The 18,394-nt window shown below is 45.2% G+C and overlaps 1 protein-coding gene across 1 annotated transcript; it reads right to left on the bottom strand.

Annotated features, from left to right (window-relative positions):
- Positions 1–1,826: 1,826 nt before the first annotated feature.
- Positions 1,827–17,848, bottom strand: Thor (eukaryotic translation initiation factor 4E binding protein thor). Its single transcript, XM_084609479.1, has 3 exons — positions 17,561–17,848; positions 10,379–10,576; positions 1,827–3,251 (listed from the first exon to the last, which is right to left on the bottom strand). Exons 1-3 carry the CDS (start codon positions 17,700–17,702, stop codon positions 3,211–3,213), a joined length of 381 nt encoding a protein of 126 aa, XP_084465605.1. The 5' UTR covers positions 17,703–17,848; the 3' UTR covers positions 1,827–3,210.
- Positions 17,849–18,394: the final 546 nt, after the last annotated feature.

Raw genomic sequence — 18,394 nt, 5'->3', positions numbered from 1 at the left:
CTTGGTCTAGATTGTGAAAAAGCGAAAAAAAAAAATGACCTGCAGCCAATTTTGCCGTCTAAGGCCTGGTCATTTAGGCAGAAAAAAAGGTAGGCAAAGCGCTTGAGATTTCACCAAAAGCCCGCAGAGAAATATATTCCCATGCCATAGGTTTGGATCTGACTGTATTTATTCATTTCACATTCAAGCTAAAACAAGGCTCTAAAACACCATCCTTCAATAAAGGAAGCTTCGAAGTATCAATTGTATATCATTTCTTTATCTGAAACCGCATGACCCAGTATTCGTAATTTACTTTCATGGTGGTGAAAGATGCATGCACGAACACGTGGAAGGAAAAAATGGCTCTATATTCTAGAAAACCTCAAGCTGTGTAGAGTAGATTATAGAGTAAATGTTTGACTTTTGGTGGTGCTCACAAGGTGTCGCGCCATGTGTCGCCACTATAATATGGTGAATGTGCATCTCTCCGTGCTTTAGGGTTATGGGAAATATATTCCGTACGGGCGCTTAAGGATTGAGTACCTATTCCTGAATTGTACATCATAGTCTGTGTAACAGGCCACCTACCACGACTATAACAGGTAGTAGAGTGGAGAGATGGAAATTACCTCCCCACATTTAGAGGGAGATTGAGGCAGTGGGTAGCTTAGTGGCAAGAGCGAAGGAATGCGTGACCAGAATGGGGCTGCCAGGGAAATAACCCGAAGGGTGGCCACCATTACGGGCAAAAGTTGCGACAAGAGCGCAACCACAGGGCAGTGCTAGGAGAAGAAGCCATAGGGTGATTCTCGTGAAAGCAGAAGCTTATGGCAAGAGCACAGAAATGCACCCCACAGGACTGAATGAAAGGTGGAGGATGGGGACGTGCCTGGAGGTTGAGAGCAGAAGCGGAAGAGGGGAAGGTGGAAAGTAGAGGAACAGGGTCTGCAGTGCATATCGTAAGCGAAAAATCACACGCACGTCTCTGGCATGTGGTAGTTAACATGTGGATTGCGGCATAGAGGTTGTATAGACTGCTACCCAAATTAGCGGCTGCTAAATAGGAAGATGAGATGGGAATCGAACCTGGAATCCTTGGATCCCAAGCCAGACATGCAACTGCTAGGCCACGCAGGGACCTTGGTTAAAATATGGCTATATATCTATGTTGGATGGTCTGTCACATAATGCAACTTAAAGGTATGCAGTTTATGCATGAAATAATAAAGGCACAAATTAAGCAAGTGGTGATTAAGTGAATAGCAAAATGCACTACTAAATATGAAAGGGGAGCCATAGACGCAGAGCTTGTCTACAGTGAAATGTGCTAGCCCACGTGTAGCTCAAGGAGAGAGCAACAAAGCCAGATAGTGGCACCAACAGATGTCACGCTGGCTCCTTCTTAACTATCAAGAACTGTGATAGCATTGAGTCGGATGAAGGAAGATTGAGATTCAGATGAAGTACAGTCATGTGGGAAAACAGTGTACTCAAACGAAGCAAGAATTCATATAGGAAAAGAAGCAGCAATATACCACACGCGGATGCATGCGTAAAAATAGTGCAATCGTCAACTTTTTATTTTTTAACTGAGCGTATATAGAGACATGTATCTAATTTTTCACCTCAGCATATCACTAAACTAAGGTACTCAAAAAGCTGCACTCATGTATTGCTTTACCGAGTATCTCGGTTATTGGCTAACGTTTTGTAAGAAAATATAAAAACATCCATCACCCCAGCAGTTTGTCCAGTCCTCATGAGTGCGCTAGAAAGGTGAAAAACCTCCATATGGTAAAGTATCAGCCACACATACTGCTGCACGAGTAAAAATAGTGCAATGGTGATCTTTCTGAACATTTTTTATTTGGCCAACAAATCTCATGAAAGTGTTCTTGTAAGCAAGTTCCAACAAAACAGAAGAAAAGGAAATGAGACCAACAAGAAGCCAAGCTCTGCACAACCGCACTGACTTTTTCCCACCTCTCCAAGACGTGCTACTATACATCACTCGAGAATAACAAGCTTACCCGTACCCTTCAGGCTTTAAAGAAGGAAAAAAAAAAAAAAAACGAACCTTAGTTGGCACACTTTTGTGTTGCTACCAAAAAGGTCTGTGTTACTATAGGTAGCAAAAAATTGAACCACAATCAGAAACCAGTGGGGGCAGATTACCAAGTTAGCACCTTAGCTCTGTTTCGTGTGCAAACAAAATAAGAAAAATGTTATTGCAACTTATATTAAATGCACTGAGCATTACAAAAGTGACAAATGCAAGCCCAGCAAGGTACTTATGCCCTGCAGGCTTCTGCAGCAGCTGAAACCACTAGGCTGCAATGGCACTACACATGGTGTTCTGTACAGCACTGACATAGTGTAAGACACACCTAAAAAAAAAACAACACTCAACCGGTGCAACTGCACTGCATACAAAACTGCATAAAAATCCCGCAGATGCAATAGAGCCTAATCTTGTTGGACTTTTGACAACAAGGTTAAGAAAGAAATTGTTTATTTTGTATTACCTCTTAAAGATCATAATGAGTAAAACCATACAGCTTCCCCTGCACTGCCTTGACCAAGCAATCCAAAATTCATAGGGTGCTCTCTCATTATACTAGCATGCTTGAGTCCCACATGCTTGAGTCCCAACACAAATGACATGCATGGCTACCATTTATCGCCTTCCTCTAGCCTCTTGCTAGGCACTACCAAAACTTAAAATCAACAGTGCCTACGGTCAGACAACTGACATAAAAAAAAGAGCTCGTCAACAGAGTTAATTGTCTTCAACACATATGTTCAAGCACCGTCCATCTTGACAGGCAGCGAAGAAAGCGTTGTCATGTGAGCTAATAAAGTAGGTAGGCATTTGTTTCGTTGGCAGAAGGAACAAAAACAGCAAAGAGAAAAAATATAAGGCACTCACTGAGCGCACGCTATTGCTGCTGCTGTCTGCAGGAGTAAATAGAAGAGAAACGCAGCTATAAAAACAGTGCTGCTAGCTTGCCACCTTTGCACCATTTCTTCAACACACAATGGAGACGTCATAAAATGCGTACCCGCTGGGCTGGTCATGCCCACTCAAAAGAGTGACGTGGGGCCTCCCTCTGCCAGCTGGCATGGGCCACAGTTGGTAGAGAGAGAAAGGGAGAAACAGAAGGCAACAGGGCAGGTGCGCTTGGCAGAGGAGCCTTGAGAAATTCAGCTTGGCACTTGGTGGTCGGACTAGATGTCCATTGGGAACTGTGGCTCATCACCCGTACCTTCTGGAAAATAAAAAGAGGTGCGACACATTCAGCTATGCAGTAAGCGAAAGCAGGATGCGAAAAAGGACAGAGACCAGGTACAATAGGGACCGGACAGCTGAATGGGTGGCGCCGCATCTTGGCGCATTGCCAGTGCATTGGAGTGCATTGTTTGTCGTTGGTTTGTGTGGAAATTGGAAATCCTAATGTTTAGATGATGATGTGCATAAATATATCCTCAGGAAAGCAGAAAGTTTGGCTAGTTGTGTGAATATGTCCCGTAAAACGAAGTCTGGTCAAACAAGGTTGGCAAAATGTGGTGCGTTGTTGGCTGCACTGGCAGCTACACGAACTTGTCGGAAACTTATAAGTCGATTCATTTCTACGAGCTTCCACACAAGCATGAGTGGCGAGTGACCTAAGCACGGTTCTTTGAAAGACACAGGCACGCATCTACGTATTTGGTTACTGTGTGTTCATGGAAAGTGCCAGATTTTTAAATCCTTCCCCAGTAGTGACGGCACGAAAGTCTTAGAGACGAAGTCTCACTCCTTCATCTCTAGTCACTTTATTGGCAATTGGAAATCGAAGGAACTCGACAGCGTAAGTTGCAACGCTAGCATTTCCCTGCCTGTGTACAAGAAAACCCCAGCAAGGAAAAGGAAAAGGCTGTCACCATCGTCTTTCGGGCTGCGTTACAATCTTAAGTGATGGCCAGAGACAATGTTTGTGCAGCTACTTTCGCTGACATAGCTATAGATAATTTACTTTTTTCTCTTAACAGAAAGAGCAGATAGGAGACATGAACAATTCCTATTACTATGATCTTGTCCTTTTTCCTCTCTTCGTTTTTCAACCAATGCAAATGCTCCGAGAGCTCTGCTTTGATACTCTTACAATTTTGTTAACATTTGTTTGTGGCATGTCCGTCTCGAATAATAAAATCACTTATTTCAGAGTTCATTCAATACCGCATGGTCGCAAAATCTGCTATCGGCTTCACATAAAAGGCGAACAAGAAAAAAAAAAAAACATTTTAATTGTTGGAAACGAGCATGAACATAGCAATTTTTTTTTTAATTTCGCAGGCACGCAGATTGCAGTTGAGAGTGCTAATAGGTTGCGCACATATTTCTTCTCAAGTAGCAAATATTTTTTTTTTATTTCGCATTCACGTTGTACATGACACAGGTTTATGTTTTTCTCAGCAGCGCCCATTTCCTGGCCCGCCTAAATACAGTGTTTCTCATTAGCGCTTTAGTGAACACGAGATTTCCTGATTATGGTGCAGTAAGACAAGACCGTTACCTCTTAGAAGTTTCTTGTATGGCCAGTGCTGTAAACAGATATAGCAGCAGTGACAAGGTATGTAAAAGGAATGGCTTTCAGTTATCCCGGAATCCTTGACAAGCAAATAGAAAACTACCTACATGGCCGTATCCCCTCACACTCATCAGGTGTCACGGTCAGGTATCTGCCCCGAAAGTTCGTGGTACGCGGAGAAAGTAGAACACCATAGCAAACGAGCCATCAGAGGGATTCCTTTAACAATAGAACGCCCCCTTAGTTGTCAGTGGCTTATCTTACAACACATCACACTGTCTGATTTTTATTTTTATATTGTATTTAAGTTTGGCAGTATTGGACTGCTGCCTTCAAATGCTCAAGGCAGCTGTGGTCAATCGCATTGGATTTCCAGGGCAGGGAGAATGCCTAAATAAGCAAAAGCCAAATACTCCCGAGTTCCCTCTTTCCTAGCAGGTGTGCGAAAAAATAGAGCCACTCATAGCAGGGAAATTATTTTTTTTTTTCTTTTCGCAACCTCTACAGCATGTCGATAAAAACATATTTATAGCATAACATCTTCGAAGTCAATTATCTGCAGCAGCTCCGACATGTTCAACCAGAGCATTGTCGCATATGTAAAAATGATGCTGAGGTGGTATTACTCATTTCGCTTATATTGGGATTAAGTTTGATAGTCTAAGGGTTCAGTCACCTATTGTAGCATAATTTCACAGGAAGTCCTGGAAGTATGTTTGTTTGCTGTTTCTACCATAAAGATAATCCTACTTTTGCCTTGCTTATTTTTTTCCCTTTCCAGCTCTCGTTAGAAGGTTGAAAGCGGAATGTCATCTGCTATTATTGTATTCTGAATCGTTTGAGCCTATTACCAAAAAAGTCAGGTGCAGCATCTCTTTCATTTTACATGAACGCTGACCACTACAACTACCACTACTACGGCCACATGGCTACACGGCTCGGCGGTATTTGATCTTGAGGCGGGTTTCGACAAAAACACAAATAAGATGAACATGTAGTGTAGGTGCAGATTCCGCCTCCGAAGTAGTCTTCACAAGTACCTAACGAAGGCGTTCCTAGCGCATGGTGAAATCGCTCGCGTGGCGTTTTTGAGTTATGTCAGAAATAACATCCGCCAAGCGCTTTCACACACAACAAAAAATTGCACGCCCTGCCGAGGATGGCTTTTTCCTTTTTCAAGATTTCCCGGTAGAAAAATACTCCTTGCGATTACTCAAAGTAGCTCAAAGCCGCACTGTAAAACGACTGGTAGGGATATGCTCGACTACGCCTCGCAGCACGAAAACGACTGCGCCGCGGGCGGCGCTGTTCTTCCGAGGCAACGGTGGCACCATACAACCGGCGCCCGACCCCTATACTTCTAAGGCACAGGCGAACTGCTGCGGTGACTCAGTGGTTCGGCTGCTAATCCCACGCTTGTGGGATAAGGTCCTGGCCACACCAGCAGCCGTGCAAAGAGTATACGCATATGAAAGAGCCCTAGATAGCTCAAATTAATCCCATGTCCTCCACTACAACGTGCCTCATAACCAGTGCATCACTTCGAGACACTAGCCTCCGTATTCACAAACCGGCCTAACCTTTACCTTCCCGCCACTGCAAAGGCGACCTTCATAAAGGTAACGGAAAGGGGAAGGTAACGCAAAGGCAAAGCAGTGTTTCAAAGACCCACTTTAGGACAGCCTTCCCGAAGGGGCTCCTTAGCGCGGTAGTAAGCGATATGGTAGCGAGGCTAAACAAATAATAATGTTTCAAACAGCAGCATATGCGCGCGTAGCTTGTTTTTATCCTAGGGACTGCAGTTAAATATATACAAGAGCTGCCATAAGCATCTTTTACACGAAATTAACTATTGTTGCAGTGATTTTGACCCACCTGCGTTCAGTCGATCCAGCAACAATGACAGGCAGCCGTTGCTGCAAGAACGCTTACTGAATCGACGCCTGTTCACCTGACAGATGCTCCCCTGTAACTTTGCGTTTTGTCACGGCATGCGCATTCTTACTACACCCCCAAGAATTTCGTGAGCCACAGCGTTTGTCCACGCGTCCTCTTCTTTGGTTTCAGTCGTGTGCTTGTGTGCGCGTTCGTTTTTTGTTTTTTTTTAACTCGTGCGCCTCGTGCTGCATTGTGAGTGCGTTCGTTTTTTCTTTTTGTGGTGTCTCAAAATGGGACCAAAAGAAAAATGACCGTGGCCGGCGTTCTAGTGGACCTTGTCAACAAGTACTACGTGATAGTGTGCACGTCGTCTGCTAGCCGGAAAACGTACAAGTGGAATCATGGTTATCATTGCGCGAACACCAACCAGTCTTTTTTTAAGAAGAATTTAAGATAAAGCTCCACCAGTATCGTTGTTGTTTTATCGTCTGCAAATTCCCTTGAGAGTGAGTCGACAGAGGCATGCAGACGGCAAACCACGCAGCGAGATCACCAGTATGCAGATGGTACGGCACACAGCACGGGATCACCTGTCACAACTTGAAATGTCCCTGCACCATAGAAGCGCAGGGCAATCAGGATCAGCAATCGCAGGAGCGGCGGCACAGGCAACCTCGTCCGTCAGAGTAATACCCCTGTTACAAAGACAGGGTTAACCGCAGTTACGCGAAACCGTGGTTAGCCATTGCTACACAGCAGACCAAACCGTGGTTACACCACTAACCACGGTTATCACAAATCGAGCTTGACGACCTCGGTTTGTGTCGTTAACCGCGAGGTTATGTCGGCGTCTGTTAACGGAGGCTACTCGTCGGCGCCCGAGTATGCGAAGCGTACGAGCTGGTCTGCTTCACAATGTTATTCATTTTCCCACTTTATCACGTTTAAAGATCGATTCATAAAATAGGTGGTGTCTACTGTGCCGCCCGCCGTCTTCGGTTACTGCCGACAGTGCAGCGACTGCGTACTGAAGCCCCGTCCTGTCTGCATGCAGTATCGTTTGAACGGATTGTTGCTGAACGGAACATCAAAAACTCTGCAGCCTTAGCTGTATCTTGAAAATACACGAGTTTGCAACGCTTTTAGCATGGGATGCAGTGAGCAGGCTGAGCTACGTTACACTTACCACGGCGCATGACGGCGCCGTGCGTGACCGTCCGTAGTCGTCGCTAGGCCTAAATTGTTTCGCTCAGCGCCGACCGCCGCGGCTTCGAATCGAATCGAAGCCGCGGCGGTCGGCGCTTTGGAGCTGATCAATGCTGTCATAAATCGTCTACTTATGAAACTGCCTTATTCTTAACCTATTCTGCCATAGTAAAAGAATGATAGGATTAACTCTGGCAACGCATTAATTGCAGAGCTGGTACAAGCAGATCGGATGAACCGCAATGCACCCGCAGCAGCTGGTTTGAGCAGAAACTTGCTTGTGTCGCGGCTATCGCTCTTACCAGCAATTTGCTGCTGGTCAGCGATCCTCACGAGTGCTTCATTCTTGATATTTGACTCAGTATTCCAGACGCCAACAAATTTATCACGCTTCATTTCGGACAGCGGCGCTAGCGATCCGCCGTGTCTTTCGCGTACAGTTTGCGGGTGGAGGGGCCACCACGGCAGTGTTTACGGCAGTCGAGGAGGTGCTGCCATCGTAGGGTGTTTGACAGTGCTGTTGACGCCTCGTCAGACGGCACTCCGATACTTCTGAAACCATGTTATAAATAAGATATTTGTAAATGCAACTTCATTCCACCAATCACCACGTCACTTCGGTTGTTGTACTTGATGGGCAATGGTCGCCTAACCGATAAGGGTGGCAAGCTGTGTAACAACAGCGAACTGCGATTGGCGGTTAACCGTGGCTAAGTTCGGTAACGTCTGTTAAGTGTAACCACTGTGTAAGTGTGTGGCCATCCGTATAGCAGGGGTATTAGCAGCGGCATCGTGGACAGCAGTTCCAGCACAGCAGAAAGCGGTATCTCGTGAGGAACTCGTCGTCATCATGTACCTCAATCGGGTTCAAGGCGATCCTCCACAGGATGAGGGACTTTTTCGTTCTCAATTTTTTCCATAAATTTCAAAAAGTCAACGAGTTCTGAAAAGCTGTCGTACTCGGTCGCCATGTTGAATTGGACAAAGGAGCTGCTGAAGGTAGGTCAGACGCTACCTTTGTGAACGCTCCCTTTCCGAGGCTGAAAGGTCGGCTAAAGGTGCAGTTTAAAGGGAAGGCTAGTTTCTGAAACGCGATAAGGAGCCGCAAAGGTAAGAACCTCGAAAGGGAAGGTAAAGGTTGGTTCGTGAATATGTACCCCACCACATACTTCCCTGGAGGAAGACGCAAGCAATACTGGTTCATACCTGGTAGCATACTATGGTGCATTCTAAATCTCTGTAATGAGCATTTCCACTTTTTCAAACAATGCAAGAGAAAGTTGCAAGGATGAGAAGCAATGGCCTCTGGTGACTTTTTAAATGAAGGCCTCACCTCTGGCTGTTATTCATGAATGCTACACAAGATATGAACAATGGCATGCCATACCTACAATACAGTACAGCATTTGGGCACTTTTCAAAGCTTGAGTACACATGCTCATTACCAACTAATTACCACTTTATATGCACCACTATGACTGGACACTCCAAATCTTGTGAATGAAAAAAGCCTCCCAATGCAGTAACAGTGGTGGGGACGGCCAAGAGCATTTAAAGCAGGCTTCGTAGCAGGCGAAATCTGGGTCTGTATTCCGAGTTTGCATCGTTATCGAAAGTGTTGCTATCTCCCCGACCTTGAGCCATCTGACTCTTGGAAACACCGGAAACAGACGTCAGTTTGATTACCACCACTTCTGGTTCCGGAGTTTCCACGAATCGAATGACTCGAGGTCGAGGAGATAGCGACACTTTCGATAACGCCGCTAACTGAATTGAAAGCAGCAGCTTTTGAGTTTTGTATCAGGAGCAAAATAGTGAAAAAGGCAAAAATGCAGCTACAGAGGGTATCCCATCTAACTTTGGAAAAGTTTCAAAAATAACATGCTGTGCAAAGATTTGGATGGCTGTAGATAGTTGTCTTCGTCCGATCTGCATATTAGCGCAAATTTTTACGTGAAAACGTCATAGTAAATGTTCTGAATGTCCATTTTAGTTTTCATGAATGTCATTCTTCTAGCAGGACTTCCTTCTTGAAACATATAGCTTGCAAAATTTGGAAATTTGCACCTGACTACACTCGTGCATCACAATGTTACCATTGTCAAGTGCAGTCCGAATGAATGAACTTGGTTCAGGTTAACAATGAACAAATCACTGGTCACTGCAACCACTTCATCAGATTTACAATGCTGCAGCAGAAGACTAAGGTGATGCTATTTCACCGCATTGCACAGGTTCCTAGCAGTTCAACATGGCTTCACCTCTCATGATGGTTTGGACATCCACCCCTTTCGGAACCGCAGAGAAGACAGCCACTAGCTATTAGTAAGTGAAGTTTTTGCACTATATTGATATCACAGGTGCCAAAATTACAGCTGAATAAATGACCTTTCAGACATTAATATAAATGCTTTAACAATGACCAAATCTTGAAAAAAAAGAATAAGGTCTTAAGAGAGTGAGTACTTCAGGCTCCTGCATATTAAATTTAGACCCTATCAACCTGCTTTGCTTGTCTATATCGTCAATTACGCTTATAAAACAATGCAATTTCATTGGCAACTCTGAGATAGCTGAGGCATACCCCTCAGTTCTTCCAAATACCTCTAGTAAACACGCTTTGAACAGTAGTAGGGAGAGAGATGCTGCCTATCTACTGCTACTCGCCCTAGTAAATGAGGCGGCGGGGCAGGGCAGGGCAGGGGGGGGGGGGGGGGGGAGAGAACGAGTGTTTCACTCACCAGGCTTGGCAGCCTTGACCGGGGATAGCACGGCCCCATTCTCTGTAGGCTTGCTGGGGGAAGCGCTGGGCTTGGCGACGTCAGGGCTGCAGGACAATGTCACCCCAGGAATCACAGGCAGATTTTTTGGTGGTGTCCGGGCCACGGGAGAGTGGCGCATCTGCATCAGGAAGCTCCTGTCGTAGATGATGCGAGAGCCTGCACCACAGAGGAGCACAGAGGGTAAGTTTTGAAAGCACCCACACAGAAACAAGAGAACTGTTTGCAAGCTGTAAAAAGCAAAAAAAGAAAAAAAAAGGATGGGCTTTTTTTTTTTAACTACCAGCACGCACACATTTTACTCGATCCATAACTGAATGAATGATTCCAATGCATTATGGCTTTCATGCTGTGTGTAACCTTGTTTAACACAATTACAGAATGCACACTATTGCAATTTTAAGCACAATACTATTGCAAATAGCTTCCTTCATCTACTAATAAGCAAAAGCAGGCAGCTACAAGGTGAAGTGAGATTACAGACTGAATTAATAGCAGCTCATTTCAATACTCTAGCTCAGAGGTCTCAAACATGTGCCCCCATGAGATGTATGATGCAGTCCACTGGCTCCAAAAATTTCCAAAAGTATGTGCTACAGATTCTTTTTCAACTGAAATAAGCTAAATGGTCGCATCCCTGGTAGGTACACATTCTCTGTGGAAAAGAAAGAAAAAATGACATTGGCACCTAAATCTGTGCGAATTTCAGATGGATGTCGGCTGCCTTCCAGAGCAAAGTGCCAGACAATCCTTCTTTTCATCTCAAAGTCCATGTTTTTCTTTTGAGGATAACGAACTGTGGTATTTATTAAGCATTGTCCACTTTCAGTGCCTATCTCTGAGCCATCTAAAGTAATGCCGTCTGGCTTAAATAGAGCATGCGGTACATTTTTTCACGATGAGTAGCAGGGTATGGTCTGGGAAGAGACATGGTTGGTTTTATATATAATGCCACCTGGGGGTAGTGCCTGAGAGACAAAAAGTTGAAGACTCTTGTGTGCTTCTTCTAGTTAGGACTGTTGACTCTTTGACTGTGTGTCTCTGCCCTGCTACCGTTTCCCGTAAATCCCCGTCTTTGTGACAATATTATTTATTTTGTTTGTTTTCATTACTGCTTTTATTGCTATTTTTGTTATTTTCTGGGTTCTGGCCTGCTAAGGAAGATATTTTCTCAATGCGGCCCGCTTAGCAATGTGAATTTGAGACCATAGGGGCCTCGGCAGCTGGCTTTCTACCGTTTCTAGTTTTGTAAGCTTGGATGGATAGTTTTGAACAAATAGCCAAAAAACCATTTCGGGTAAATGCTCTTCAGGGTTACATCATTTCAAGCTGCGGTCTCTAATCAAGATCAATACAGGAGTAAAAATGACTCTGGATATATGCTCATGCACAGCAGACAGGAAAAGGAATCCATCTTTGGCACTTTTCAAAATCTGAGATTTCCTTAGTGTAAAGGTAATGCAAACATGCCAAAACAAACAATGAGAAAAATATAGCAATTTCACAACCAATCAATCTGTACAATTATCACAGAACCTGTCCTTTGTCAGATCCAACTGAAATGCGGCAATAGCAAAAGTATTACGTTGCAACCCACACAGGAACGTAAAGCTACTAGGTGGGTTCCAAAGATATGCCCATTTGCAAGGCAGGCAACTGCTCTTAGCAAACAATCAGTGCAGGCATCTGTAAGAGGTCATAAAACGCTACAGAGAAGAAATTACAAGGAGACACTAGCACCAGAATGAACCGGCTAGATTTGGCCTGGCTCGCATTAACAAGAAAGCCGCAGCACTACAGCTTTTCATAACTGAAAAGGTCACACACCGCTCCTTAAACATAAGTTTTTTTTTTTTTGTGCAGCTTCTGCTGCATTTTGCTCCTAGTAAGAATGCCTCCTTCAAGAACGAGCAAATCAACTCAAGAAGAACGGCAGTTCAGGATAGTTGGTATTCCTTTATTATTATGCAACAGAGCAACAGAACATCTTCCATCTTGTAGCACTGTAATAATCAAGCAAATAAGCAAGCCACTAACTCAACAGAGACATACAAGAACGGAATGTGGCAGAGGCATTTACAGCTCTGAAATGCATGAATTTCGTCAGCTGTATAGAAACTCTAGCTTTCACCGTCACTCGAAATGTGCTCTACAAGTTTGGTTAATATGAGCTCTCTTTTTGTTAACGCGGATGTACCCTAGGTTTTATGCGTAGCCCACAGCTCAAACACCATCTGGTGAAAAGCAAACATTTTGGTTTTCAAAAAGACCCCAATAAACCCAGCATGCCATAAATGCCGACTACAACATCCCGAAGCAGGACACTACCAATTTCTGGGTCCCACCCAATAAGATTCCAGGGACCAAATTGATTACTTCAAGCAAGTCAACAAGATTGCAGCATAGAGTGACAACCAGATACTGAAATCATAACTCGCCTTCTGCTAAAATCTTTTGAGCACACAATTTACTGCCTATACCGTCAATTGTTCTAGTGTAAAAATACCAAAACGTTTCTGCCCAACCACTGCATATGTCTAATTACATGAGCTGCAGTACATTCCTTCACTTTCATTGTCAACGAGGTGCCCATAGGGACAGGTATCCATCTGTCCTTCGAAGACGGTGCAGTTGCTACTAAATCCTCTTCCAGAGCAGCACACCTAAATATGTGAGACGAGTACAACACAAGCAGTCACTGGCCACCACAGTCCACTCCCAAAACAACTGCAAGATGACATGACACACTGTGCCACAGGAGCTGCACCCGCAGTGAGCACTGCTACCAAGGAGAAATGCATGGCAGTTGCAGTACTTGGGAGGAGCTCAGGCATGCGTAATTCACACCAAATATATGCAAAACACTCACTCGAGCAACAAAAGTAAAAAAGTCAGCATAAACACTGAGGTTGAAATTAAAGAAAATAAAGTAGAAAAAAACATGTATGCCACCTTTGTCTTGCTTGGACACTTTGGCCAATTAGAATGATTAATACTCGTAAAACACCGGTACATACATTTGACTAGTAAGTTGAAGCTAATGCAAGCTGTTTAGCTTGACAAATAAATATCTTATTTCATGGATTTAATTTCACCTTGCTACTTTTGTTTATTGCCAATCTGGTGTGCACAGAGCAAAGCAAAAGGCTGCACCCATGTCTTATCAGCTTATCGCTACCTGCTCTGGCCTGCACCGCAAAATGGCGCCTGTGATGTGATGTAAATGTCTTCTGCAATAACAGAGTGCAATAACAGAGTGAATGTGCAATACTCGAAAGTCCACCTCCACCATCTTAGAAAAGAGGAGGAGGAAGAACTGAAACCGGCAGGCCAGCAGTATAAGATAGAGGTGTTGAAAGTATAGAATGACTGATACATCCAGCCAAAGTGGAAGAGGACAATGGCAGTTATCACAGGCCACAAAAAAAGCACCTTTCTTTAAGTGCAAAAAGATAAGATTGTGCCCTATGCTGTTGTTGAAAAACACCGACTGCATAAAACACAGCCACTCATCACCCGGCGGCTTCAACAAACAAAAACATGGCTGCAAAAATATGAACAGGTAAGGAGCACCGATGCAGCATTGGAACCGCCACAATATTTGTGTTAGTGTCCGTTATTGCTGCAGTTAAACCAAACCTCAAAAAAGGCTAGTGGGAATAGAGCAAGTACCCAAGTTAACGCAGAGGTCTTACCAGTGAATAATGTTTTCTTTTTTCTCTTTCTAATATGTTTTAAAAGCAAGGGTGGTTTCCATGTGCCTCAGTGCTGATATAAAGGCCAAGTCACAGCAATGACCGCACAGTGGCCCACACGTAATGGAGCAGTCGTGTGCAGTCAATTACTAGAATTCCATGAAAATCATCAGATAGATTTGTCATAAACCTTAATTAATGTGTTCAGTAAAAAAAAGAAAAAAAAATCACACAGCTGCAAAAAGTGCAATGTTTAGATATCAAGTTATTGAACACCGAAACGGTTAGTCAAGGAACTGCTGGCTATTCAAAACAACATGCTGCACAATTCATTCTGGCTACCTAGTATACATGCAGTTTTCGGTTGCATCATACAGCTACAACAATACTGATATTCATTTGAAACTCGCAGTACACATGTGAGAAGCAGCAAAACTTAGAGTGTGCAGAAGGCTCGGTGGAGAATTGACATACGCATGAAAGATTTTTCGACATTGAGTGTAAAGCTGCTGTCCTTGCGTCTAAGAATTGTGCTGGAGAACATAGATACCAACTGGTCAGACCTCTGTCACACGAACACTTTCGGCCGTCATTGAACTCGACCTGCATTAAACTAAATGCAGATAGAGATTGTCACACTGCGACTTTCAAGTGCAATCGAGCCTGAGCCTGCTTGGCTCAAAGCTGCTTCCTCAAGCGCATTCGACAGGGGGTGTCTACACCATCGTCATTACCGAGCTCTAAAAAAATGCGAATAGATGCAATAAAACTGCAAATATTAACACTGAAATGTATTTATTAAAGTATTTTTATGCTTTGGCTGTTAACGGAACATTTGGCACTACCTAAAGCATATGAAGGGAACTTCCCAGTGGTCATTCAAAATGCTCGTGTAGCACCAGATGCTTCAATCCTTGAAAACCTCAATGCAAATTGAGTTCAAAAAGGATCGAAAGTGTTCGTGTGTAGAGGTATTAATAGCAGAAACAGTGCAATCTAAATTAACAAGGACCACTGGTAGCATGCATTAGTTAAATACAACTGTGTCCTTATAACCCAAGCATGTAAACTAGGAGGCAAATGTGTATAATACAATGGCAGCCAGTAATATTTCAGGATTTGCTTGCAAGTACAGCAATATGTTAGCAAGCAAGACTTGCAGTTAACAGGCTGACAATGGCATACTAGTTAAGTAGTTCATGCAAGCAAGTTGCTTTAAGCTTTACTACATTAAATTCTTTGCAGTGTGGGTCATTCTGCTAAGGCAGCAAACCATAATACTGCCAATCATTGCACTGCATATCACTCGGCAAGTTGCTGGTTTTACTGCGAGCTCCTCAATCTTCTCAGCTGAGGAGTATTTTTCACATTCACTATAAGCAACGTGCATGCACAAGCATTACATGTGACAATCAGCGATTTTTCTGCAGCGCGAAATTTGAAGAGGCATTCCCCAGGCACGACTCGGCACACAGGCTAGAAAGGCGATGAGAAAAAAAAAAAAAAAAAAAAACGCGCGTAGCGCGGTCCAAACTAGGCTAAGGGAACGAGGGTTTCCTGCTACATACGTGCCTGCACAGAGACAGAACGGCCTGAGCTGGCGTAGAGCCAGATGTCTATCAGCTGAACACAGCTCGACCAAGCAGGAGTCATTGGTCGAAATTTTCCGCTAGCGTCTGCACAACCGAGTTTTAAAGAAAACGAAATGTACGAAGGAAAAAAAAAATAAATAAAACTGCACACGGCCTCGTAGAACTCACTGGTGCAATGACGCACTAGAGCTGTAAGGTGGCCTTGTATAACTATTCTTTTTTTGTTGTTACCTGCGAAGAAACACATCGCGTGGAGCTAAGCCCCACCGGCCTTGACATTGTTTCCTTCGTTTGCAGCGTGTGCGACAAAAAGAAACAAATGCGATCGCTAGTTGCGTACCGCGCAGAGAGATATCGGGTTCGCTTAAGCTGTCCAGCAGGGCATTTATTTCTCTTTCCGAGCGTTCGCTCCTTACCTTACATACTCATTCCGATAGTGACGAGACATTCTGCGGCGCCGTCAAAGGCGCAAGGTTACGACCTCGCCGAACTTCGGGCCCGTCGTAAATGAAAATGCCGGGCATGTGGCGCAGAATTTGTGTCAAATACATTTGTTGAGTAGGATTCAAGTTGAGCTGCCCGAAAAAAATGTGTAACGGTCAAAAAGCAAAGTCACGAAGCGATCTAGCGGCTGGGGGTTGGCAATTTGTGCTTTTGACAGCGACACTTTCGAAATAGCCGGCACATTTTGCAGCGACAGGGCAGGCCCAAGCACTCATGCTGCGCATCCACGATCAGACCACAATCGTATCGCCCCAGATGCCTACGTGTCCGCAGCCATGCACTTCACGATTGAAGACGGCGGCGAGGTCCATAGCGCCTGCTCCGTTGAAAAGCCCGGAGGATGTGCGGAACCCGTGCAAGCAGACGACGTTGCGACAGAGGCTGTTTTTTCGTCGCCGTGGTCGCAACCGCGAAGGAATTGGGGAACTGCCCTGCCAGCGAGCAGCAACAAGCAGCACGAGGCACTCGCTTTCTCGGGTGATGAAACCGTATCATGAGAGCCCGTAGGTGAAAAACGGTGCACGCGCTCGACTATTGCGAAAACATTCACTTGCCGCGCTTACGTACGGGGCCAGCGGCGCCTTGAAAGCTAATGAATAAAGTAATCGTCAGGGCGCAGCAGCTATTAACAAGCAAATGCAGCAACGCGAAACGAAAGCGAGCAGCAGGTGACGGTGACTCAGAGGCACGCACGCTCGGAAATGGTTTCATTGCGCCCAACCAACATTCGCGCATTTTCCGGCCCCAAAAAGACAGGACAAACTGGACGCGGCGTTTGCAGAAGACGAAGAACGAAACATGCTGGCAGTGCTACGGGGTTCTCGAAGCCGAAACATGCTGGTAATGCTACGGGGTTATCGAAGCACGGGCGGTTTCGCCTGCGTGACGCGTCATCGCGATCGGGGGACGCCTTTCGTGACATGACCTTCAGCCTCACGGGAGAAGCCGCAAGCGGCACGAGACGGCAGGGCGACCACGTGCTCCTTCCACAGCTTACGGAAGGCAATCGCGAGCGTATGGAAGCCTTCTTGGCTTGGCATACCGTTGTGTTCGGCGCATCGTCCTCGTAAGCATATCGTGAAAGTGCATCGCCCTCCGCAGCTGTGCGCGCGGCGGAAACGAGGTTTAAGTGCAGCGTTTTCGCCGCCTGCAATGGTCTATATTAGGGGTCAATAAACAAAAGAGCCGCAGAGGCATATCACATCACACCATACCGGATCAAAACAAGAAACTTCACTTTCAAAAACCGCACGGATGCAAAGTTGCATCCGGATCCACACATGCAATGCCGCTAGCGTAGACTACACGTAGACGTCAAGAAAGCAGCATTAGTATAAATATGGTAAAGTTACCTCCCGGCGTGGTAGAGAATATGGTGCCCCCGGGCGTCGAGCTGTAGTCGTGCGGCAGCTGACTTGCATCGTTGATGACAACCCGTCGCGTCGGTATACTGCGGCTAGAGCTGACTTTGTGCTCGGGAGAGTGTGCAGACATGATTGCGGTAGTACGTGCGTGGTTTAAAAAAAAAAAATCTAAAGTACTTTGCTAGCGGAGGTCGCGGAACGTTTGCGTACTCGACTGATGCGTCGCAAGCCTCTTCGCCACGAGCGCCCAGAAACTCTCCGATGCGGCGGCGCCGCTTACTGAAATAACCTTTCTTAAGTCTACGGTAGGTGGCGACTCCTGCGAAAGCCCGTGTTTTAAAAGCAACGCATTCAGACAGCAGGGACAACATTTGATAGTCCAAATCTAGTTTAGCCTCTTGTGACATTAGAATACATAGAGTTTTTCGATGTTAGACAAAACGATATAATTCTTGCCGCATCCGCATAGGCGGCGTTGCAGACTGTCGCGTCGCGTCGTAAGTCGCGTCGTAGGGAGGCCGCCGCGGCTAGAATATACCGCGGCGAAACATGTAGGTTCCCTGTCGCGTCGTATCGCGTAGTAAAGTTACAGTGCTCTAGAATATAGCACTGTAGTAAAGTCGAGTTCCCCTTCATGGATCACTGCCTTGTCGGGGCGGAGGGGCTTGCGAAACTCGATGAAGTCGTGAGCTCTGCTGTGTAGGGCCACCCAAGATAGACAGGTCACGGCAGAGAGTTCTGACAAAATGTGATTCACTGGAGAAGGTAATGGCAACCCACTCCAGTATTTCCTTCCAAGAAAACCCTATGGCCAGTCACAAT

Source organism: Amblyomma maculatum, chromosome 7, assembly GCF_055883805.1.
Source record: "Amblyomma maculatum isolate TAMU_Amacu chromosome 7, ASM5588380v1, whole genome shotgun sequence".
NCBI lineage: Eukaryota > Metazoa > Arthropoda > Arachnida > Ixodida > Ixodidae > Amblyomma > Amblyomma maculatum.
This window is presented reverse-complemented; position numbering and strand designations above follow the sequence as displayed.